Genomic DNA, 25,316 nt, shown 5'->3' with positions numbered 1-25,316 from the left:
GACATCCACTTAAAAATTGTACCTTTAGTTACCGGTTTACCCATGTTGCTGTCTACAAGTGACACCGATAATTGCTTTGTTTTCCTACTTGTCTTTGTTCTTTCCATACTGTACATGATCGCTCTTCTTGGGTCTAGTGTGTGTAATGCTCTTTCTGCCTAATTTTTTGGCTCTCGGAAAAAACTTGGTATTTGAATTGATTGATTAATCTGAAAGTGTAAAATTACTTTGGGAAAAAGTGTGAATATGTCCTTGTGACTATTCTTCCTTGTGGATTTGTATTTAGTTATGGCTCTTGAATTGTAAGTGCCTGCAGCTCACCAACCCTGCATAGCCATCAGAAATACTGTTTTCAGTGTGAGCATGGTAATGAGGCCTTGTGTAAAGGCTCAGAAGGTTTCCTCAGTTTTTAGTACTAGGTTTAGGTACCAAGTGGGGGCTAGCACCCATCTGAGTGGTGCTTGCTTTGTGCTCCCTCTAGGAATCTTTTTATTACTGGTGTTCTGAAGAAACGTCTTCCTCTGTGGCTAGATATACTTTCAATGTAGCATAAGCTAGTTTGCAGTCCAGTAGGTGCGTAATATATTTAAGGACTGTCCCTAATATTGTTCTGTAATAGGCCCATCCTTTGGCACCTCATTGAGTATCTTTCTCATTTGGTTATGTAACATTTTCTTGTTGTTTGGCCTTCTTGCTTCTCTGAGAATGGCCATAGTGTTGTCTGGTAAGCCTAGGTGTTCCGTTTCAAGCTGCAAAACTACTTCTACAGGTAAGAAGCCATTTTGTCTTCTGTCGCACCACAACAGAAACACGGTGCGGCTGAATTTATCCAAGAACACTGTATCTTCCAAATCACACACTGTATCAAATTATAAGTGTTCCCACTTGTGTACTTGTTTTTGATGCATAATTATTTGCTGCCACAACTAAATTAGAATTCTATATGAATAACGTCAAACTAAATCACAAACTAAAATAGCTACCCATTAGTAATCAGATCAAAGTAAACTGCATGAGCATCGTCTGGAAAGCTACTCGCACTAATAACCACTAAATAGATGTTGATATGTCAGCTTTTGTGGGATAAACCAGAAACCAACGTTCTAAGACAGTGCATCATCTCAATACAGACAAATGGAGAAGACAACGCTCTGGTGGCCAGACTCAACAAAAAGGACATTGAATTATTAAACTGCCTCCATTCGGATATCAAGGATGACATGTCCCTCAAGACATTCAAGAGACCTAATTGATTAGTTCTTACCTGGACTCCTTTTACCACTTTACCTTTTTGTTACATATGTCTATCTGGAAATGGCATGTCATGTAATGTATTGACTTTGTTTGCACAATTCTGTGCTGTCTTTCCTTTCCCTGAGCACCTGCTAACGTGTTGCCACACTTTTTTCTAGCAGTCCTTCTTTTCTTTCTCAGTGCACTCTAGAAACTAGCCAAGTTGTGAATAAAAAATACAAATACAATTTTGAATAACAGTTTCTACATTCGCCAATGTTATCTCTATGGAGTCTGAACATTATTTTACATACGTTACATCACGCAGCGCACATTTTACAGAAATGGAAATGCCTGTCATAGTTTGATTCTGTTTTTGTTTTAGCCAAGCCTCACTTTGCAGCAATAATTTTTTTTAATAGGCATTGTACCGTTTTACTGGGTTTTAACAATGTGCTCAGTTGTGAATGAAAGAGCAGCAAGACCTTGGTTTATTTAACATCTACCAGGTTGTCAATCTCTCCTATAAAACCCTGATGTTGCTGCCTTACAGAGATGCACCCTCACCTTGCCTAAAATTAAAGTGCTGTTTGGAGAGTAATGATTGTTTATTTGCTAAAGTTTGAAATATCCATCAGTTTATTTCTCTAAATAGGAACAGATTTGGTTTAGTGACTGTAAAATACTTTTTAGTAGCAATTTTTGAATTTATTTACTCAAGCACATGTCTTTATTCCACTATTTTTTTCAGTAGTTTCATGTTCTCTTCTTTTGTTGCCTCAGTGTGGGATCTAAAACATATGTATACATTGTTGATATGCGCTCCCTTTCAGCCCCTTCATTTCTGCCCAATTGCATTTGACATTCTGGTTTATTATAGCCTATGTTGATCAATGAGCAGCTTTTTCTTGATTTTTCCGGCTCCTAGAAAAGGGATGGCAAGAACAAATTATATTGTTTATTATTATTGTTGTTGTTACATTGACACATACTCTTGCCTGGAAACAGTGACCAGGAAGGAAAACAATATTGTTTTTAATATCTTGTTTTAACCCAAACTTAATTATTAATGCTTATCTCACCTAACCAATCCTCAAACATCAGCTCCCATATATATCTGTAGGCACCTTCTATCTGTAGTATGCATCCATCCTCCCAAGTGCGTATCTTGCTCAGAAGTATCTTTAGCAACCTAAGGTGCCAGAGGGAGATCCCTTCCCTAAACTCACATGATAGATCAGGAAAGGCTGTCATAGGTTTTGAGTCATGTCCCTTCTGCTCCAATGTTATGGTAACTTTCTCCATTCCACAGACTTCCAGCAACTTATATTGTCATTCCTCAATATCCGCTATCTGTACTTTCACCTAAAGTGCAATTCTTTTTTGCTGTGCGTAATTTTAATGACATCCGTGTACCTTTTCTAGAGGAGAATGGGAAAGATGCCCGTGCGTTTGCTACTCCTAAAATTGTATAATGTCCCCTATCACACCAGTCCAATAGTTTTGTTTATGGCATTCCAGAATACATGCACCATCGTATATTTTTCCCCCTCATCGTCGTCAGTAGTCCTCTAATCTCTTGGTGTGTGTGTAGTTTGGCAGGAGTGTAATACCAATCAGTCATAACATTTTATCATATACTTTCTCACTGTCCTAGATCTAGAGGTCCACAGAGATCCAGCACAGAGCATGTGCTCTGTGGTGATCCCTTACCAATTCATGACTGAAAGGGCTTGTTCTAGCTCATTTTTACATCTTTTTCTCTGACGTTCTTCCGGGTATGTCAGAAATTTGTATGTCTGAGACAAGTCTCTTGTTCCCATTCTTAGATACAACCTTTGCTCGAAGAGGGTAAACATTCTGCATACTTGTGGCTTTATGGAAGCGTTCTTGACCCAATGTCTGACCTTTTGACAAAGGTGACACTCCATCTCTAGAAAGATGCATGTCTGAGGCTGTTTAATTGCCACACCCCTGAATCATTGAACATGCAGCCTCCCTCCGGTCCCCCTACCTTTCCATTACTTAAGACCCCCTAACCATCACCGGCTTAAAGTCCGGATTCTTCAGGATCAAAGTGAACAGAACGGGAAATGTAGTTAGATTAATCTTGACTGCTACCCTGTCCCATAACGTTAATGTGGCCTTGTCACCCGCAATGAACAGATGCCCCAAGCTCTGAGTTTTTTTTTTCTCTCAAGGAAGTTAATTCTCCAGATGCTGGCACACCCTACTACTTGGTTCATGCAGCAGCAGTCTTTCGCGGACCTCTCGTGTCCTCACCCCATCAACATTTCTAACTGGGTTGCCTGGTAGTATCTCATGACACTAGGAAGTTATAGGCCTCCTACATTAGGAAGGTTATGCTTTGCCTTTCTGGCGAGTTCGCAGATAGTTTTATTCAATGACCCATGCTCAAAAGTAGATAAAAAAAAAAACATTTGCTGAGGATCCATTTTAAAAGAGGTTGTGCTCCTATGACAGTGCTTTTGCGAGGGCTACCAAGATTAGTTGTCTGCAAAACAGACACTTTATCCCCAAGTATTATTGTCTGGATTTTGATGCGAGTATTGCAGCTTATTTAGGTTCCACTGCCCTCCACCCGTGTTTGAAAATATGTTACCTCTGCCTTGACTCCAAAACTAGGATCGTTCTGTTTGTCTAGTGTTAGAAGGTTGAATCCCATGAAATCTGGCATCTGAGGAAAAACCGTTACTTCAGGAAGTTGAATTACTGTGGGTGAGAAATAGGTCTAACTAGGATTCAATGCAAGCCTCTGTGGGGTGTAAACTTAGATTACTGTTGTGGGAAATTAGAGATGTTATTGGGGAAATGTTGACTTTTTTTCTTGTCCACACTCAGGGTTGGTCAACGAGGCGGTGGGCTTTCTGCTACAATTGCAAGGAGTGAGCATGAGATATCGGAAATAATAGATGGCCTGTCGGAACAGGAGGTGAGATCATTTGTTTTTGCACCTTGGCATATATGCTGATGGTCTTTAATTAGTGGTGTTCTAACGAACATGTGGGCTTTAACTCTGAGTTGTTACAATAAAGCCTAACCTTACCCTTTTTATGCATCAAATGGTTAAACCAGATCTTTGCTCGGAGTTTGTTCTGGTTCTACATTGCTACCATCACAACTAAACAGGGTTTTCGAGTGCATAGTTAATGAGCTACTATGATGTACAATAATTAATCAAAATCTGATGTCTTTACTAACCAGTAAAACAATTACATGGTTGAGCACTTACCATAATTCTGTATATATCCCACAAGTTTGACTTGTATATGACTAATTAAACTTTTCATCTTTTTTGAGTTTGATGAAAATAGTAGCGTAAACTGAGCAATAACACCCGTTATTGAAATGCTGTACACAGTTCAGTTTCTTACTTACAAATCGGGTGGATTCATCTCTGTATTAATCTGACCTCTGTTCAAATAGAGGCCAGATCAGCCCTTGCATCAGAAATTTGCCTTGAGATATGCCTGTGCCATTTGTGGTGTTTTCAAGTAGTGACAGCTGTATGTTTGCATATGGATGTTTAACAGCACATGATAGTTCTCAGCACAAAGAAATTCAAAGGGTTCATTTCCAAGACTGGATGTAGGTGATGTGGGAGAAACTTTCTGATGCACATTTCCCAATTAGCTGAGTTGCAATCTCGAGCCGAGGTCATGTTTCAGCCCAGATACTGAGCTGTTACGATTTAGAGTAGGGATGGACAAAGACCAGAGTGGAAGCGCTGTAAAGGGTTGTTCTCACACTTTTGTGAGCTCTTGACTTAGTGCGGTGAGAAGACTGTCTCAGGCATCCATAGGACTACTCTACAGAGAAACCTCCTTTCCAGGGTATTGTGAGCTTGCTACTTCATGTGGGGCCTCCCGAAAAACAAAAGCTGCTTGTTAAGGTTATTTAATGTATTTTTAGTTTGTATCTCTCACTCCTTTCTGCTGGGATATGCCAACAAGCTAGGAAGGAGTGTGTAAAATAAAGCTTGTGAATATTGTAAAGGGACCCACATGAGAGCACTTATGCCAGAACAGTCACATACATGAAATTAGAGTAGCAAGGAGAGAGAAAGTTTAAACATTTGCAGAAGTGACAGAACTTAATTATGAAAGTGTAAAATGGCAGAATGAGGCCCATACAGCTGAAGCTGAAACCTCAGTGGAGTCATATTGATCGCTCATTGGAGATACAGTCCAGGTGACAAGAAGTCTGGTACAAACGTGGGTGTGGTAGAGGTTCTCATAAAATATCAACATGTATCTCCTAGTCCAGCCCCTGACACACAGATTCATGATGACCACGGACACATCAAGAGAGGGTTGAGGATTCCACATGCAAGAACTAACAATCAAAGCCTTTTGGTCGGGCTTGGAGAAAACTCTCCATATCCTCATCCTGGAGCTTCAAGCTAGCTGGTCAAGCTGTGCTCACCATAACAGAAAACAAGACCTCAGTATATTATATTGCAAAGCTAGGAGGTATGAGGTTCTGGTCTCTGTAGAAAGAGACAGGTGCTATGGAACTGGGCTGTATTCAACCAGGTGAATTTCACAGTGGAACATCTCTCAGGATGCCAGAAGGATCGGGCATATGGTCTCAACTGCGCTTACTTGAAATACGATGTTTAGGGACTACACTAAGACTTACCAAGTATTACACCTTCTATTTTTTGGGCTGTCCCATGCTAAATGCATTCCGATGATTTGGTTGTAAATCTTTGCATAGGCTTTTCCTTCATGTCCCCCGAGTCCCAGAGAAGTGTGAAGATGCATCACCCTTCTATGAGCCTCATTCCCTTGTCTTAGCCTGCACCATTACTCATTATGGATGTCTGTGTGTTCAGCAGTCCGACTGACTAGACATTCAAGGTTCCTTTCGAGAGACAACAGAGAGATCCATTATCATGATCTTGAGTCACTGAGCATGACTGCTTGGTACCGGACAGCCTGGAGTTTGGCCTATTGGACGTCCCAATAAATTGAGGAAACCTTCTAAAAACAGCTACACACGTACATAAACACACACACACACACACACGCACGCACACACACACACGCACGCACACACACACACACGCACGCACACACACCTACACGCGCACCTACACACACACACACACACACACACACACACACACACACACACCTGCACGCACACACCTACGCGCGCCTACACGCACGCCTACACACCTACACGCACCTACACGCACACACCTACGCCCGCCTACACGCACACGCCCGCCTACACGCACACACACACACACGCACGCCTACACGCACACACACACACACACGCACGCCTACACGCACACACGCGCGCACCCCTACACGCGCGCACCCCTTCACGCACGCGCGCACCCCTTCACGCACGCGCGCACCCCTACACCCTTACAGTGGCTGATGGAAGGATTTCTGGGCATGGTGCAAAGGGGTTATAACTAGTTCTCTGTGCAGCCACATGAAGGACTTTAAGAACTTGTGAAAGTAAACTTAAGTGTTATTAGAGGTTCAAGAGAACAGAATGCCTCACCTTTTTGTTTTTTTTCCCCCAAGGATTATAATGCAATTCTGTGCCTTTCCATCTGTATGACCAGTGCCTTGGGTGTTAAATATGGTATTGAATCAGCTCATGGTGTGTCCCTTTCAACCGAATCAAAAGGCCCACCTGCAATTTATTTAATAGAAGATAGCAGCACTATTGCTTGCCCTCACATCAGCCCGGAGTGTGAAGGAGCTGCAGGCATTTACTAGAAAAGAGCCCTCCCTATGAATTAGCAAGGACTAAGATATAACGGAAGAATCCAAAGCTAATGCCTTAATGTGTTAAATTGAATGAGCCTGTAAGTCTTGGTTCGTTTTTTTTCCTTGCCTGCAACATCAAAAGAGAAATGTTAGCACTTTCTGGATGTATGTGTGTGCATCAGATTTTATATGGTTAATGCAGGACTTCGCACAACAGGCCAGCTGCTTGTGTCCTTTGCCCGTCCAGGGACAGGCCGACCGAAACGGGGAAGTACACATTGACCGCATCACTCACTATCTGCCACACCTGAGGGAAGCACCCAGTAAAGGGTGCACACCACCAGATGCTTGACAATGACTACTTCACTTTAAACAAGACATCTACAGAGCATTAATGCAGAAGAGCAGGCATTTATTCACCAAGCCCTACTTCTGGAATGTGAATGCAGCAGCTGATTCTGCAGTGGGACAGACAGTCGTTCTCAAACGTTTTCAGTAAATGTGAACCTACTTCCAGCTTTATTGAAATGTAATGTCCCACTTGCTATTCGGATTCAAGACTGACTATGTGGAGAAGAAGTTAGTTGCTTGTGTTAACTCCAGTTTCCCTGTGTTGGTATCTTAAATATCTTCATATGATGCAGCCCTCTATTGACCCAGGTCAGAGGCTCATTTCTATTATGTTCTCCTTTCACTTGTGGAACGAAATATGATGACCTCTATGGACGGTAGAAGAGTTAAGTATTTCCACCTTATTGGCTGAAGTTTGGGTTGTTTCAAATTAGGTGGTTGTGCTATAGAACAAACACTGGTAAAGGTTGTGTACATTAGAACATTGTTTACTTCTGTTTAAAGTTACTGGGGATTCCTTGTCTGACGATTGGGAATGAATTAAGCATATGACTATATAATAGAGAGCAAAGCTGGAGAACTTGAGTTAAAGGCTAATAACTAATTGATTCTCTCACCAGCCACTGCACCAAGGCTACTCAACAGGTATCCCAGAAATAAGCCACATATCTCCTGCCATGGTTTCCAGGCCTCCCTGTATCAACAATGAACCAAGAATAGCTTGAATGGTCTTATATTTATATCCCTATAGTCGTCAATGTGCAAAGCCAGAGTCTTAGCTTCTGCCACATTTACAAATTTGTTGATTCAATTCCCAAAGTAACAAGCTCGTTCCTATCTGTGGACTGTATTTTTGAGGCCTTCTCTGCCAGATGATCTGTGTTCTACAAGACACTCTTGAATTGGCTGTTGAACTGGCAGAACAAGAAGAATCATGTTTTTTTTAACCCTAAACACTGATGCCCTCACAAAAGAGAAACCTGTACTTACCCATGCTGCTGAGCATCCTCGATCAATCAAGGGAGGCTTTTCGAGAGCCAGCCATGTAGAAAGCTGTGACTGTGAGATGAGAAGTACTACTATCAATCCTCTTAAAACCGTATCTACATCAAGGGGAATGCTGCTGCAGAATCGGTAGTTGTGGCAACAGCAAGGAAGTAATGTGTACTGCTCCCATATAAACAGGATCCCACCAGACAATGAGAGTAAACAAAAGGATCTGGTGGGAAGAGTGCTGGAAATAGGTGCACCAACTTTGTGAAGAATGTAGGTTTTCCCCCACTTTGATGGATAGAAAACCTGGATTTCATTAAAGACATGGAGACTAATACTATTGCAATCTCTTATATTACCACTACTCACAGCAGTCCCTTTAAAGAACAATAAAAGGCAAAAACCCCATCCAACTTACTTCTATTTTTAGCGTACTGCAAAACAACATACATGCAAACTTTTTCAACTGAATCCACAAAAATGTATACATCCAAAGTCCAAATAACATTTCTCCAGAAAGATCCGTACAACTCCATCTTCAGCAAATTCTGTAGTCCTTCAATCTGCTTCTCATTGTTAAGCACGAACTACAAGAAAAGACAACAGTAACTGTCTCTCAAAGCTGGGGAAAATCTACCAAACAAGCTTACTTTCACACCAGTATTCTTCATCATGTTTTTCACCCATCAAGCAAGAGTAGATGCAGAAATAGTCTTTTGCAGACACCTAAAAGATGTTATCAGCTAATGCACAGATTAGAAGATTAACTGACACTCCCTTCTCATATTTTCGACGCAACAAACCACATTCAATTTCCAATGCTCATCAAAATAAGGATAGAAAATTGATTCTGAATTTGTCTTGGTCCTTCTACTTGAATAAAAACACACTTCCTCGGAACTAAAAAAACAACCTAATAACATCCAAAGCCCTTAAATCTGAAACTTTCCTAAAAGAGAGTACACAAAATAAATTAGTCATCTTCCGAGACATAGTTTTCAAACTCAAATCACCTTTGCGTTCTGTTCTTTCCAGATAATCAAGCACATTACCTTGAAGCTGGTGGTTTGGAAATTATTATACTCCTCATCAAACACCTTACCAAGACATCCTGACCAGCAGAAAAATAATTTATTAATATGTGTCCTGCAGAAATTGCTGATCTATGCACATTAATTGTCCTGTATGACAACCCTCAATTAAGCAAAATCGACAACTTGTACAACATTCACTGAAAAGGGATTAAAATCCCTCTCCACATACCAGCAAACTTATTTTTGCCATGCCAACCTCTGCATCTTCCTGGTACCTGGTGACCAGGACTCTTTAATAATAGTCAAAGCTTCTTGTGAAAGTTTCAAACCATATATTATGAAAATGGTATAAGATTGGAGGTGCCCAACCAAGGAAAGTGCGTTAGGATCCCAGGGGCTTGGGGAGTAGGAAATTACCAGAGATAAGCACTAAAAATCCCACAGACGTCTGGGTGCAGAGTTATCGAGCTGGGTATCCCATAGGCTAACACAGAACTGTCAAGGTTGGATTTTTATGGATTCAGGACCCTTCCCAGTGGACCCAGAGGAAACGAGTTGGCACAAAGAAGGTGGGAAATTGCCTCCACCTGTGGATATCCAGAAGACCGGCGTAACTTCACCAGGGAGCCCAGGTGCATAGGGATAAAGTGGCGTCAAACTCTGTCGGTGGAGGCCTCGGTCGTCCAGTTGCTGTCGAGACCTGTGGACCAGGTTGCTGGAATACAATGGTTGATTCTGGATGAGAGGAATCTGAAAGAGAAGGGAACGGTGTCCAGGACACTAGGAAATGTTGAGGCGGTGCAGGTAGGCAATGCCCACCCTCTAGGGAGTGGAGTTCCTGCAGTACGGTGGAAGAAGTAGTCAAGCTGCGGACTCCAGGGGGGGCATGGGGGTTCCTTGGAGTTGCACACGAGCTGTCCCACTTCGGTCACCGTTTTGCAGGAGGGTCAGTGGCCAGCAGAGCCACCAACAATCCTTGGCAAATGCTAATCTCGGTTGCAAGTAAACTTGCAGATTTTGGAGGACCCGCAAGTTCCTAATGACTCGACCTTTGGTGGGGGGAGTCAGGGCAGGCCTTCAGCAGGAAAGAAAGCCAGCTGGAGTTAGAGGAGCCCCCACAAGTGACCCACTGGAAGCAGGCACAGGGAGTCTCAAAGAGGTCTCAACAGTACAACAAACAGGAGTCCCATGTTGCAGGAGCTGCAGTGGGGGAGCTGAATCTGGAGGTGCAGTATCCTGGAGGCCGGGCCTTCTTGGAGCTCGAAGACCTTGTTGGAGGAAGAGCCTACAAGCCTTGGCAAGAGTAACAGTCACAGAGCAACAGGGGTTCCATTCCAGTGGCTGCAGCAAGGCTCCACTGTCTCCCAAATTGTTCAGAAGACAAGTTGGACCTTGAGAGGACCACAGAACCACCACCTGTGAGCAGAGCCTTTACATTGTTCGCGGGACAGCAGAATCCACCAATGGGTCATTGTTGTCTTGAGGTGCCTGCAGGTGCAGGGAAGTGACTCCTTCACTCCAAGGGAGATTCTCCTTTTTGCCTAATGGAGGCAGGCAGAGTCCTCGTGACCCGGGAGGATGCACTCCCACGGATGTTGCAGAAATCTTGCAGGAGCTGGAGAAACAACATTGCAGTGTGAGCCCTCCCAACTGGATACAGTTTTGTTTCAGTTCCAAAAGCAGACCAGCAGTGGGTTCAGAGGCCAGGAGTGGAAGATGTCTTGCAGAGAGTTTCTTGAAGAGTCTTACTCGACGAATCTGAGGACCCACCCTTGGGGGGGCCGGGCCTTAAGTAACCCCAAAAGGGGGTTGGTCACTCTCTGAAATGACACACCTATCAGAGGAGGTTGGGGACATCATCTACCTGGCCTAACCACTCAGATGCTCCCAGCGTCCTCTGCCATCTTATGTTCAAGATGACAGAATCAACTGGCAACCTGGCAGAGCTCTGTGCACCTCCCTAGGGTAGGAACTGGACAGGGGGGTGGTCACTCCCCTGTCCTTTGTGTGGTTTCGCACCAGAGTGAGAACCAGGAGTTCCTGAACTGTTGCAAACCGGATTATGTAAGGAGAGCAGCAAATATGCCCTTCTATGCTGTCTGTTGGTGCTCAGAGACCACCCGACCCCAGCCCAGAGACACCTTTTTGAAAGGGAAAGGTGGTCACACCTCTCCCTTGCAGGAAGTCCTTTGTTCTACCGTCTTCCACTTGAGCCAAGCTCAGCAGGAGGGGAGAACAGGGTCTGGGGTTGAAAGCAGCGAATGCTGGCAGCCAGATTCTGTAAGGCTGCACACGCAGAAAAGGTGGATCCTCTATGGAACCCCCAGAGTACAGGGGATCCTGTAACTAGCACTGGAATCTGTGTAGTTGCATGATTCCAACATGTTTGATACCAAAAATGCCTAGGTTCGGAGAAGCCATTATGTAGTTGGATCACTTGTGTTGACCAGTGCCCACTACATACCTTAAGATGGCTTCCCTGCACTTACAAAGACAGAGAAAAGTCTGTGATTTGTAGGGGTATCTTGCTCTTGCAAAAGTACCCTCGCACTTAGGGACATGCACCCTGACCTTCGGTTGAAGGGCCTACCAGAGGGGTGACTCACAGTGCCTAAGTGCAGTGACCGCAATATAAGGTAAGCCTTATATCTGTGGTAAAAGGGTGCATGCACCATTTCACACAGGCTGCAATGGCAGGCCTGTAGACAGTTTACATGGGTTGCACTATATGCGCTGCAGTCCATGTGAGACCCCTGTTGTACCAATGCCCCTGGATACCTAAGTACTGTTTAAAAGGGATCTTCATGGGTGCGCCATTTGACAATTGTGGGGTGTAAAAGTTTACCAGCAACCTAATTTAGAAGATAGAGCACAGGCACTGGTGTCCTGGTTAGCAGGATCTCAGTGCACTACAGTGACACCTGGCAAAAAGTGGTGGTAATTATGTCAGAAAGATGCTACTTTCCTACACTACTGACATCTCTAGAAGAATCAGGTACCAGACCTGTGACTTCCAAAGAGGTGTCACTAACACCACCGTCTCCTTTCACTTGGGCACCATGAAAGTACCATGAGTAATCTTCGAAAATGGCGGAAAGGTGTATGGCTTAAGACCCCTCCAGTTCTTCTGGAATGCATCTATTCCTGCTGACTCCAGGTCTAGACCAGCTAAAGAATCTCTGCAATTAGTGCATTCAACCTGTTTGCAAATCGATCCACCTGACAAGGTCCCTAAATTTCCATTAACCTCTGAAAAACTGTTCTGTTCAGTGTCCAATCGCTGTAGTTCCTTGAACACCAATCCGTCTTCACCTTTTTTCAAATCTGGAATGTGTTGCCCTTGCTGTAGAACGATCTGACTCAATAATCCCAGAAAACCTTTGGTAGATCTGCCAGATCCCTTGATCTCGGGCTCAAAACCCCCTTCCCCCGCTCACATACCACATCCACTGACACATTGTCCATTCTTAGGAGCATTGAGCACTGTCCTTTATGAAACTCCTTAAACCAAAAAGACCATGCCAAAATGTGGCTGTTTATATAAAGTCTGCTTTCCTCTTGTGACCAAATACCTCCTGTTGAAATTGCACCACAACGTGGTTCCCAACCTGGCAAAACTCTTTAGATTCTATAATCATCTCAGGATTCTCTCCAAAGATAGCTTTCCTATTCCAAGCCTCCATATTTCTTCATCCCCACACAAGTTCTCCTTTTGCTTCCTCTGTAAGCACAATCTGCTCTTATTACTTCAAACCACCTCCCAAGTGTCTGGCCTTCATCCTCTGAAGGGCGAGATAATTCAAAGGACTGGGAAAAATATCCTGAATCGTAGAAGACAATAGGCCTACTACCATTGCTAACATTCTCAATTATATCTTTTCCGTATTTAACACCTTCCAAATCTCCTTTATTATTCTTTTCAACTTCTTTTTGGGTAACTTCAATTGCCCTTGCTCCGTGTCCACCAGAAACCCTAAGAACTGAGTTTCCTGATTCAGAATTAGGCACGACTTCTGTCTGTTCACTATAAAACCTAGCTCCTCCAACAATAACCCCGCCATCCTCTTGTGATCTTCCACCTTCAACCTGTCCTGGTGCATTATCAAAATGTCAACTAAGTAAATTATTAGACGCACTCCTCGTTCTGTTAAGAATGCTGTCATTGGACAAAGCACAATCGTAAAACACCAATGGGCAGAAGAAAGGCCCAGAGGTAGAGAAACATACTTCCACATCTTTCCAGCCCACTTGAATTGAAGAAAACTTTGATGTGGTTCACCTCTCTGTAATGCATCTCTTAACATATGCATTCCTTCCATCTTGTAATGATGGTTCTCTACCCAATCGTTCAGATGCCTCAGTTTAATTACATGTCTCATACCTTTTGTCCTTTTTCTCCATAAGAAAGATATTGCTTAGAAACCCCTCTCGATGGTTCCTTACTTGCAAAATCTCACACTTTATTTGCTGCTCTTAAACGTTCTTGCTTACCAATTCTGAAAGATCTGAATTGAACCTTACTGCCTCCAGAAGTCAGTACTAAACCGTTTTTTCTATAAAGTCTGTGATAATCTAACAGTGTCTCTAGAACCCAAGGTTCCTTTATGTGTGTCCCACTGTGAAAAAATTGAGCAAGTCTACTGCCCAATTTTAATGGCATAATAGAAAGATCCAGTCTTACCTCATTCCCGCGTTCAACGGTCTTTGCGGCCTCCTCTAGACCTTGATCTTTGTCTTGGGGATGGAAGCTTCGTGGTTAATAAGAGGTCTGTTACTGAAAGGGTCTAAAACCTTGTGAAAACAAAGCTCTAGTGACGCCCTGTTCAAGGCTGGAGAACCGACCACTCATTCACCTAGCCCCGCAAATATCAGAACTGTCAGACCACCTTGATTTCATCCTGTGACTTTTGCAAGTTACTAAAAGTCCCCACATACGGACAAAGCGTCACCAGTAAGAAATGCATTTGCATCCTGACCTGCCTCAAAATTGGCCTATTCCACTAATTTTGGATCAGTCTTTAATAGGATGCTTTTCCTTCTCTCTACAGGTATGGCCATGTTAGTATTTCAGAGCAGACACGCTGCCCTCTGAATCCACACTCTCAATTCCTCCACATCTAGAGTCTTAAGCAATGTATGGATCTTCAGCCAAATATCTTAGTAAGTGGACCTGTAATATCCAGTAACCTGTTGTGGCACATTTTCAGACCCCTGTATGAACCCTTCCTGGGGTGTCATCCCCCTTTACCTGAAATGCTAATATCTTAGCATCAAGGACCGGTGTCATTGAGACCTTATTAGCGAAATTTGGGGTCTTGAAATATTCAGTTACATAAGGTGCCGGAGACCACTCAGGGGAACGTAGGTGCTTCAAAAGCATTGGCTCGAACGTAATGTCTCTGAACAGCTCCATTAGAGACCAGTCATTCCCACTTCTTACACCTTCTAAAGGCTCTGACCGGTGAATAGTCCCTGTCTCCCTCGTCAGAACCAAAACCTGATGAACAACTCAGTTCTACCTCTGCACTGCCAGAAGAGTCATCACATAGGATAGTAGAATGTCTGTGCACCCTTTCAGGCCTCTTAAATGTCGTCTCTGGACCCTTCTGCTCCACAAATTATTCTATAACTTCAAAAAAGGAGCCCGTCTGTTCTCTGTTGTGCCAAATTTCTGCAGTGTGATTACAGGCTTGTCTTAGCAGCCTAAAATCATGACTCTGACTCCTCAGGGAAGTCTCGGTGAACAGATTGTACTCTTTCTTTCAGTCAAAGTCCCACACATTCCAAGGCGAACAGGGAGATGCAAGATAGGTTTCAATATATTTATTGAAGAATTCACATTTGATTATTTAAAACAAAAAAAACAAAAAAAAACTATGGGCTGCGATAAGGCAGATAAAGCATAATACAGTGATTATGGTTACCAGTAAAATAAACAACCTCACCATCCTGGTATGATTATGAAATTTAATGATTCCTGTTCAAAGCCCTAATGTCTAAAATCTGAGAGCATAGTGGTGCTACCCCTCTGCCTGTCTCGGTCTGTGGGAGGAGGCCTGACCCCATACCTTAACGACAGGCAAGGGTCTGCCTTGTGTCTCCTACCATTCCTCCCAGTTGGTTAAAGAGTCAGTGTCTGGTTCAGCGGAGCTCTCAGTGGAATGGTGTATGTTCCCAGACGGCCGTGGCTGGAATTACCTCTGCTCTCCTTAAGCCTAAATGGTGTTTATATGACAAATAAAACTGTGTTCTACGAACAACCCTGACATGTTAATATGTCTGTCTTTGAAGCTGTCTCCTAACTCCTGGAATGCCAGTCATTGTTAGAATATCATGTACCGAGCATGATAGCCTTGAGCAGGGCACAGAGTGAAAAGCGTACGGAGGTGCTGATAAAATGTACAACACAAACAACTATGCCGTCTCAGAAAAGGCAGCTGATTCAAATAAAAAAAACAAGCTAAAAATAGCTGGCTGTGCTAAAAAAATTATAATAAAAGGATTAAAATGAATAAAACATGTATATATTTAAAGACACATGCTACAGGCCTAAATCTATAATAAGGATGTCAAGCCTAGTTGCTAAGGGGAGCCCGCAATAGGCTCGCCTTGCCACCGAAGGACCTGTGAGGCATAATTGTTGCTTTATTTATGTATGCAATGTCTGTTGTGTAAATGTGTGTGGGATGTGTTGTGGTGTCTTACGTCACAAGGAATCACAATTTAACTAGATGTGCTCTCCTCAACAGCAATTAATTCTAGTCCATATGGCCTTCCACTTGAAGGTGTCTCTTAATTTCAATAAGTTTAGAGTGGGCGCTTTGCCTAACGAATTCAGCATAAACGTTTGGTTATACTGTTTTCTGCCATATTTGGCAGACTTACTCTTATTATGTATTGCAGGTTATCAAGCAGTGATACCAAGTAAGTGCTGCCTTTTATTAAGATACAGAGCATGTGTAGTAATTTTGCGCCAGCGGGTATTTAGGAGTGGAATCGGGGAGCTAAACCCTTGGCCCTGAAGAAAAGCCATGTGGGGTTGGCTTGAGACATGTAGACCTATAGAAGGGAAAGGGACATTATTAACCGTACCTTTTACTCTCTTCCTTATTTTTTAATCATACTGTCTGAGGGGTAGATTAAAGCAGTACTTACCTACCTGGGATATTTTTAACCTTTCACCATATGGAAACAAACCCCTCTTACTTATGATGAAGCCGACCACCAAGGGGCAACCCTGGTGGGTGAGGGTTATACACATAAAGCCTAATGCTTTTTCTCCACCCTGCAGAGGTTTAGCACATTGGAAAACGAACGGGCTCCTCTTTTGAAGGTATACGAGGACTAGCCCCTCTAGAGTATTCCTCTTGCCTCCCCCTTTCTTTTGAAATCACAAATTATTCTAAACAACGTCCTTAACAGAATGCCACAGACATATCCTAAATAATTATACAAAACTACAAATCCTGCTCTACTTATCTCTAAAATATACACTGTTCTAAAATCAATGACAACACTGCCAAACAATTTAAATTAGTACTTTAAACCTGCTCCTAAATCTAACTGCGTGTCAAATAAACTCCTATTATCTCCTATATCGCTGTCTAAAACTAGCTCCAAAGAAACAAAACACTGCAACAGCTGTAACTGTTGTAACAGTTTTTCCTCTCCAATCTGTCCAATATCCTGCGCCATTCAATTAAATTATAATGTCCCCAATCTGTTAAAGGGGCCTACTGACGCAGAACGTGTGCAGCCAGCACACCAGAACATCAAGCCCATCTTCACTTGCAGCGAATGAGACGGGGATTCATACTGAAGCTACTGCGCTCCATTAATGCAAAGGTGTATGCGCAAAAGTGCCACCAAACACTCGAACACAGCCACCCACAAGGCTTTCCGTTGATCCTTCCTGTAAAACTAGTGGCCACTGACAAGCAGATCGCTTCACTGCGATCCCGGCGCCTCCTTCGGGTTCACCATGCGCCACGTTAATGCTCCCAAAGCGCTTGAACTTCTTAAGTTAATGGAGGCAACAGTGATATAAACGGACTCCCCGACACCAGGTATTCAACATGCTAAAACTGGTACTAAATCCCCTAACTTTTAACACGAACGTTAGAAAAATAAAATTAGCAAACACCTACCAAAAGATTAACATTAATGTTCAGTGTAACTGAGCATAGAATTACGTCGCACTCCTCGAGCGCTCTCCCCTTATCCTTACTAAACTATAAACCCTTACTTATCAAGGTACAAATACATTCATATCATTCAAGCCTTATATATGATGCAGTTGCACATTAAATCATTTACATTTAGACCATAAATTAAAATGTACCTATCTCAGTGAACATCAGCAGAAAAGAAGGAAGATAGCTGCTGGTTCTGGCCTTTTATTGTGTTTTAATTTTGTTAAGGTTCTTTGTTCTGTGGTCTTTAAAGGAGCTGCTGAGAGTAGTGGCAATGAAGGAGATTGCAATAATGTTAGCCTACAGTCTTGCCCTAAAATTGCTACTTCAAACTCCCTCCTTCTTTCCTGTGGCCATCAGGAGAGGGATGAGTCAGAGGGCTTAAGCAACATCTCCCAGAGGAGTACAAGAAAAGAGAAAAAATGGTGACAGAAGAGGGAGAAACCATCCCCAATAGTCAAGTCAGCCTTCGATTCAAAAGAGACAGCCAGCAGGCTCATGTGCGCGGGAACAACACTGAGAAGGCATGCCTGGCTTAGGGTATCAGGGTTTAAGCCACAGCTACAAGCCTTAAGCATTAATGTTCCCTTCACAGGTCCTGCAGCGAATGATTCTTTCACATGCTAGACATATGGAGGGCAATTATTTACCACCTCCAAGAAAACCAAAGTGAGTAAAAGGGGGTAAAAAAAAACTAAGCATGGTGATCGCAGACAGATGTATCACTAAATGATTGTCAGCAATAGCCAGGAAAAAGAGGAAAGAAAAAAGACAGGATTCCGGACCCAAACAATAGATGGTGGAATAATGCACAGCATGTGAATCCAGAAAACATTTTAAGCTGCACAGCTACTCCTACTGGTAAGTAACCATTTTGTTTTCTTGTTTGTGGAAACTCTTCACAGCCGGGATGTTTAGGGGGCCAGCATGTTAATCCTCCTTGGAGTGACTCCGTCTACACCTTTAGTTCCACTTAGGTCATTAAATCAAACAAACCAAAAAGTCGGGTTCCTCATGGCAACAGCCCATCCAGTTCAACAAATGCCAGTACTCCACCAGCAATATAACAAATATAATTAATCTGACCTATGGGTTTAACAATGACCTCTAAGGAGACAGGTACTTTTATGGGGTGCTGACAACTGAATATAGGGAGGTTGCCATTTACCATTCCCCTCGGTGAACCCACTTTAGATACTTATGTAAAAAAAATATGGAGTCTGGGAAATTCTCTAGAAAACTGGGAATATTGTTTTACAGAAAGAGTAATAAAGGTATGGGGTGTCCTTGCTGCAGGGGTAGAGATGACTGGCCACTGGGGGGGGGGGGGGGGGCAAATAGCAGGAGTTAAGCTGGAAATCATACACATTCCATGATATTATTATAGCCAAGGCAATGGACAAATAAATAAGCCTTTCATTCTGATCTGATATCATGTTCTTCCCTTAAATGCCCTTAATATTTTCATTGAGTTTAACAACAGGGTTTTCTGCACATATCTTGCGTTCATTGAGTCATACAAAAAAATCGACAGACCTTGTCATGGTGCCTTGGGTGTTTTGGTCTTTTGAAATTATTTAATACATGTTTTAAATAATGACTTTGCTTCTTTTGTTCCTGAAAGAGAGAGACTGCAGGATCATGTAGAAAAGATTGTCGATCAACGCCCAAGCATTATAGGTTCTTCTTGTGACCTCTCCTTGTTACTTTGTTTGGTACTCAGTCACAGCTTTGTACAGTTTTAAATGTTTTGCTATATGCCAGAAGAGCCCTTTTTTTAGTTTTTCTTGTTTGGGTCCGTAGAATAATGAAAAGCAAATGCGCCAGCTCTCCGTGATACCTCCCATGATGTTTGATGCTGAGCAGCGTCGTGTAAAGTTCATCAACATGAATGGGCTGATGGAAGATCCTATGAAGGTGTACAAGGACCGGCAGTTCATGAACGTCTGGACAGACCACGAAAAAGAAATATTTAAGGAGAAGTAAATATGCTTTCTAACATTGTTCTACTCTTTATTTGCTGTGTCACACAGCGGCCTAGGGGTTCAAATTAGGACATTAAATGGTTTATTAGCTAATACATTCTGCAATCACAGGTACCCATATACTTCCAAGTCTCACTGATGCAGCTGAATGCAGTTCTGACGTGATCCTTGTGTGTTTTTAGAATGGCCCCCTTTGTTTTTTCACCAAACTCTAACACAGTTGGTGGCTGTGTTTGGTGCCATTTTCAGTAGTTCTCTATTTTGTTTATTCTGTATAATTGGCTTGCCTGACTTGTGGCGTGTGCAACAACTTCATAGTAATCTGCAGGCATACCTAGCGCTGGAACCTACATGTATTTCAAGGGAATGGCATATGCTGGACTTTTGCTTTGATGGTAAAACAGTGATATGCCATGCCTAATACTGTATTTTGGAACTTGTAAGTGTGAAAAGCAATACAAAATGTGCTTTAAATATAAACGTCTGATGTTCATGGCAGTAAACAATTTTCATTCAATAGAGCATTTCCAACATAGTGATACCCTGGGAAGCATATGCTGTCTCTCACTTTGCAAACTATTCTATGTTCTCACCTTTACAAAACAACATGGAAGTTTTGAAAAAGCTTGCCCATCCCTCCGTCCTGATTTACCTAAAGGAGCATGTTCAGGTCAACTAGATGGACTGTGTCTTTTAACAGTTATGTCTGATTTTTTTTTAGAGTATTCCAAGTCAATGGGATATTACCCATCCACAGTTTTCTTAATATTGCTCCATCATCTCATTCAATCAGTCTTTCTACTTTTCTCTGCTGGTACTTATGAGAGTACTGTATACCACTTAAATGACTTAACTGCCCATACATTTTGCAGCTGACATGTTCATAGACTAATAGCTCATTCTGTCTGGAGTCCTTACAATCCAAGTTTAAAAGCAGAAAGAGTTAATGGTTGTGAAGGTAGTCACTGCTCATGGTCAAAGAACCAGATCCTTAAGTGGTCACATTTTCTGGGCTGGACATGCTGTATTTAAAATCTAAATGCCCTAAGAACATTTTTGATGTCTGCCAAAGCGGGAAAATATGCACATTTTAGGAATATAATGACGTTGAGATCAAGCAGACATGAAAATGAACCGGTAGGACAAAATCACTAATAAAGAACACTAATGCCAGTAAGTTACATTTTGTTTGCTAAGCACAATCTTAATATTCGTCCCTGCATCATTTTTTTTGTTTCTTTTTGGAATTGTGCCTGGTAATTCAAGGTCTGTTTGTATTTTCAGTGAGGGACAATCAAAGTTTGTGGTAGTTTTTGAGTTTGTTTTTACACTTCAGGAGGGTACAACCTATTTACCTCTTCTTTTTTTTTCACAACAGCATTGAGGGATCCCAATGCTGGAACTTTTTATTAATCTCACTATAGCCATTGCATATGACTGACAATGCATTCAGCTTGTTTCATTGACAGTTTCACCCAGAAACCATTTTCTTTCCTCAAAGAAAAATATTTGGAGGTGGCTCACATTGGTCCTTGTGCATTACATTCATTACTAGCTTCTAAAACGTATTTATTCATTTATTTAAGACTTCTGCTGTTTTCCCTTTTGGTTTTACAAGGCGTCAAATCAAATTTATTTGCTGTAAAATCATCCCAAAATATATATATGAACACATTGCATTCACAAAAAGGTGCTCCAACACAAACAATGCAGCGAAAGTGAGTGTGTGAATAAGTGTGCAGGTGCTATAGATAAAGCATATATATATATATATATATATATATATATATATATATATATATATATATATATATATACACACACATATATATAGATAGAACTAGGTGCTGAAATGAATCCAGATTTCAATGACACAACTCTGAATCAGAGTATGATGTACCATATAAAAATTATAATCGGTCCTTTAGTACATTTGTCAACGTCAGTGTCTCAACCCTATTTAAACTTATTTTGTGAGGGCCATCATCAGGACCCAAAATCAAGGTAGCACCTAGAAAGAGAAAATTATCAAAATTCGTCAGCATAGTCCTTGATAAAATGTGTTTGATTACCTAATGGAGGAGAGGATTGCAGCATACCTGTATTAAGCGATAAATCCAATTGTGTGAGTTTCTCAACCTCTTAAAGCTTTTACATTGATTCTTCTGTGATTCAGTAATGAGTTAAATTACTTGTTTACGCCTAGAATAAGAATGACCAAATTGATCATGATTATGGAAAACAAGTTTTAAAAAGGATTGTAAAAAACTTATAAGGAGGCTTTACTAAAAAGGACTCCCCATCCCAAGGCAAAACAAAGTGTTAATAAAATGTTTACCAACGCTGTCAAAGTATCGTCAATATGTGGCTCGCAAAGATCTGCAAATGCGAAATGCTATATCACAAACCAATTGTATTTGAGAAAAATGAGGATCACAAGTAAAAATAAAAACGGAACGTAAGACTTAGAGGGTCATTCTGACCCTGGCGGCCGGTGGCCGCCAGGGCCACCGACCACGGGAGCACCGCCGACAGGCTGGCGGTGCTCCAATGAGCATTCTGACTGCGGCGGTTCAGCCGCGGTCAGAAGCGGAAAGTCAGCGGTCTCCCGCTGACTTTCCGCTGCTCATTGGAATCCTCCATGGCTGCGGAGCGCGCTCCGCAGCCATGAGGATTCTGACCCCCCCTACCGCCATCCAGTTCATGGCGGGAAAGCCGCCATGAACAGGATGGCGGTAGGGGGGGTCGCGGGGCCCCTGGGGGCCCCTGCCGTGCCCATGCCAATGGCATGGGCACGGCAGGGGCCCCCGTAAGAGGGCCCCAAAATGTATTTCACTGTCTGCCTTGCAGACAGTGAAATACGCGACGGGTGCAGTAGCACCCGTCGCACCTTCCCACTCCGCCGGCTCGATTACGAGCCGGCATCCTCGTGGGAAGGTCGTTTTCCCCTGGGCTGGCGGGCGGTTTAACTGGAACCGCCCGCCAGCCCAGGGGAAAACTCGTAATACCCGCCGCGGTCTTTTGACCGCGGCGCGGTAATTTGGAGGGCGGGATCCTGGCGGGCGGCCTCCGCCGCCCGCCAGGGTCATAATGAGGCCCTTAATGTATTAAATATCATCAGAATTATAAGTGAAGCTGAAAAAAGTTGTAGTTCCCATGACGGAAACAGACAAATGCTGTAAAAGGAAGCTGGTAACTGGTGGGCATGTGGCAGGATCAATGAACACAAACTGAGCGGTGGCCCTTAAAAATCTAAAATTGGATAGGAATGGATTTCTGAAAGCCTCAAATGAAATAAAGAGGGAAAAACTAAATTTTAAGTGAAGCTTGAACAAGTTATAGTTTCTATAAGAGGATTATTCAGGAAATTGACGAAATACTTAAAAGCAGTTTTTCAGTAGAAAATAACCAAACGCAAGCACAGATGAATCTAAGGCTAACAATGCAAATAACATGAACAGTGTTAAAAAACACCTCATCATTAACGTCTAAGCCATATTAATCAAATTTGAAATTGGAAAACTGATGTAAAGATAAACAATGATATATCAAAATAAGTCAGATAATGCAGCTTGTCGCCAGTCTTCTACTGTATTGAGGTCATATGTGATTAAGTCAGATTTTTAAATCCACTGCTGTTCTTTCTGTGACCGTAAATTCAGTTGTCCCCGCCTCTCCGGCCGGTTGTCACCTGCTCAATCATTTGCCAGCATATGCTCTCCGCTTTGTGGTGTAGAAGCTGGAAGTTTTTGACTAGTGGTGCTACTATAACTTCAGTGTTTGTGATGCCCCAATGAGACCTCAACTTGGTCTTGATATTTCTTTTGTGTTTACCTTTTCAACATATGCATAGTTGCTTGCTGGATCACTTGAACTTGAAATCTGTCTTTTTTGCACTTGAATCAGCTTTGTTGCATGAATGAGCTGAGGGACTTTCAGCCGTTGTAACCACCTTCTTCCTGCTCAAATTAGTGTAGAGAACTTTGTAGCCTTCTAATGTAAGGTTGTCACTCCCTTCCATATTAGGTAATCAATAACATTGCCAGTGTTTGATGATCATCACCCCTCGAAGGAGGAAGAGAGGCACCATTAGGAAGACCCCAAAAGGCTTTGAGACCCATTAAGTGTATGATCAACTCTTTGCGTTGTGTTTCTGGATTAAAAAAGAGGTAGTGTGTGCAGAAGAGGGCCCTCTTGAGGTGGATAATTCTCTGCATCAAACTGCTATGCATTGGCCAAGAGCACCCCGTGGGGGTTTGAGCGCCCATTTCACCAGGGCCAGGACTGCACCTGAGGGAGTAGAAAGGGAAGACAAGGAAGTGACGTACGCATGCTCTGTAGAGCTTACATGAGGCTCCATTCTGTCACTTTCAGATATTTATGAAGCTGCTGCTGAACTGCATGACTTCACCTACAGGAGTACTGCTAAAAAAAAAACTCCAATACAGTTGAGCGCCTGGTGGATATTATAAAGTTGAGAAATCTACAGTTATATAGAGTATTAACCAGAAAGGACATACCAAAATAATGTGTATCAGCAATTTAATGTGTTGCTTTAAGTCCGTAGAGTAAATAAGTGCATATTTATACAAGTACTGTTTAACTTTTGTACAGCTCCTTAAATATTGTCTTGCATATTAGCACAGTACTGCTTTTGTGTTCACTGTATGTAATTTAGTGATGTAGACTGCCTTACGTCAGTCTTACATCAGTCTGACATCAGCAAGTCGCATTTACTAGCTGTCAGTAATGTTCACAGGTTACACGGTAGGGCCTTTTGTGGCTTGAACTCTTGTTTGCTACTGTTTGGAATCTTGTGCTGAAGTTGGCTTCTTCAGTAATTCTCAGCTTGTTCCCCAATCAGGAGCCCTTTTTATGTCAGAACTGTGGCAGAAATCATGAAATCCAGTCTGTTTACGCAAGATATTAGATGCGGTCAGCTCTCAGTGCAATACCCTGATGAAGAGTATGTTTACTATTTATAGCTGACCATAGATAACTAAGGGTTGCAAAATCCTGTATTATCAACTTTTCAGCATTATGACAAACATGGGCTGTATTGATTCTGCTGTTACCAAAAGACAAATTGAAGGTAGGTATGGTTGCATCAGTGTTAACTGATAGCCCTACGCTGCTCCACCCGCTAAGCCATTAAACCTCTGGCCCACACTTTAAATGCAACCTCTCTTTTTCATGGGGAGCTTAATCACATAATCATTTCAGCATATGTCATAACCTGTTTTGTAAAAGTTTAATTTTATTTAACTTACAACTTTATGAATCACTTTTATGTTAGTACATTCTAAATACAATTCCAATGCACTTCTCATAAAAACACCAAGAAACGTAATCAATATGGAAAAAAAAAATTGCTGAATCCAGTTGCTAAGTTATTACAAGGTAGTCAACATGTGTTTCACATTATAAGCGCTGAAAAAAAAAAAAAAAAAGAAATTCTCCTGTAATGTATTGGAATCTTTTTACATTAAAAAAAATAATTGTGAATAACAGTTGTTTGTAAGATGTGCCTTCAGACTCGGCAGCTGCACCTTCGGGTTGGTCATTGAACAAGAATTTTTACTCCAGATATCTAGAGAAGCTTTGGAGAGGTAGCCTTGCATGTGGTCAGCCAGGCAAACATCTTACTTGTACCTTTTAATGGGTCTGATTGTGTTGGACATAAGTAAACTGAAATCTCCAGGTAATCCCATCAGGCTGCGAAGCAACAAAGCATCTATTGAAGAATGGTTCTTCCAATCCTTTCATCTGCAC

The 25,316-nt window shown here is 42.2% G+C and overlaps 1 protein-coding gene across 16 annotated transcripts in view; it reads left to right on the top strand.

Annotated features, from left to right (window-relative positions):
* NCOR1 (nuclear receptor corepressor 1) overlaps positions 1 to 25,316 on the top strand; it is a 1,251,773-nt gene that overhangs the window by 200,748 nt on the left and 1,025,709 nt on the right. For all 16 annotated transcript variants that reach the window (XM_069226323.1, XM_069226317.1, XM_069226319.1 and 13 more), the window contains 2 exons: positions 4,096 to 4,186; positions 19,363 to 19,541. In XM_069226323.1, coding sequence (XP_069082424.1) covers positions 4,096 to 4,186; positions 19,363 to 19,541 — 270 coding nt within the window. The remainder of the gene's footprint in view (positions 1 to 4,095; positions 4,187 to 19,362; positions 19,542 to 25,316) is intronic.

This window comes from Pleurodeles waltl, chromosome 3_1 (assembly GCF_031143425.1).
Source record: "Pleurodeles waltl isolate 20211129_DDA chromosome 3_1, aPleWal1.hap1.20221129, whole genome shotgun sequence".
In the NCBI taxonomy this organism is placed as follows: Eukaryota; Metazoa; Chordata; class Amphibia; order Caudata; family Salamandridae; genus Pleurodeles; species Pleurodeles waltl.
Note: the sequence above shows the minus strand (reverse complement) of the source record. Positions and strands in the feature narration are given on the sequence as shown.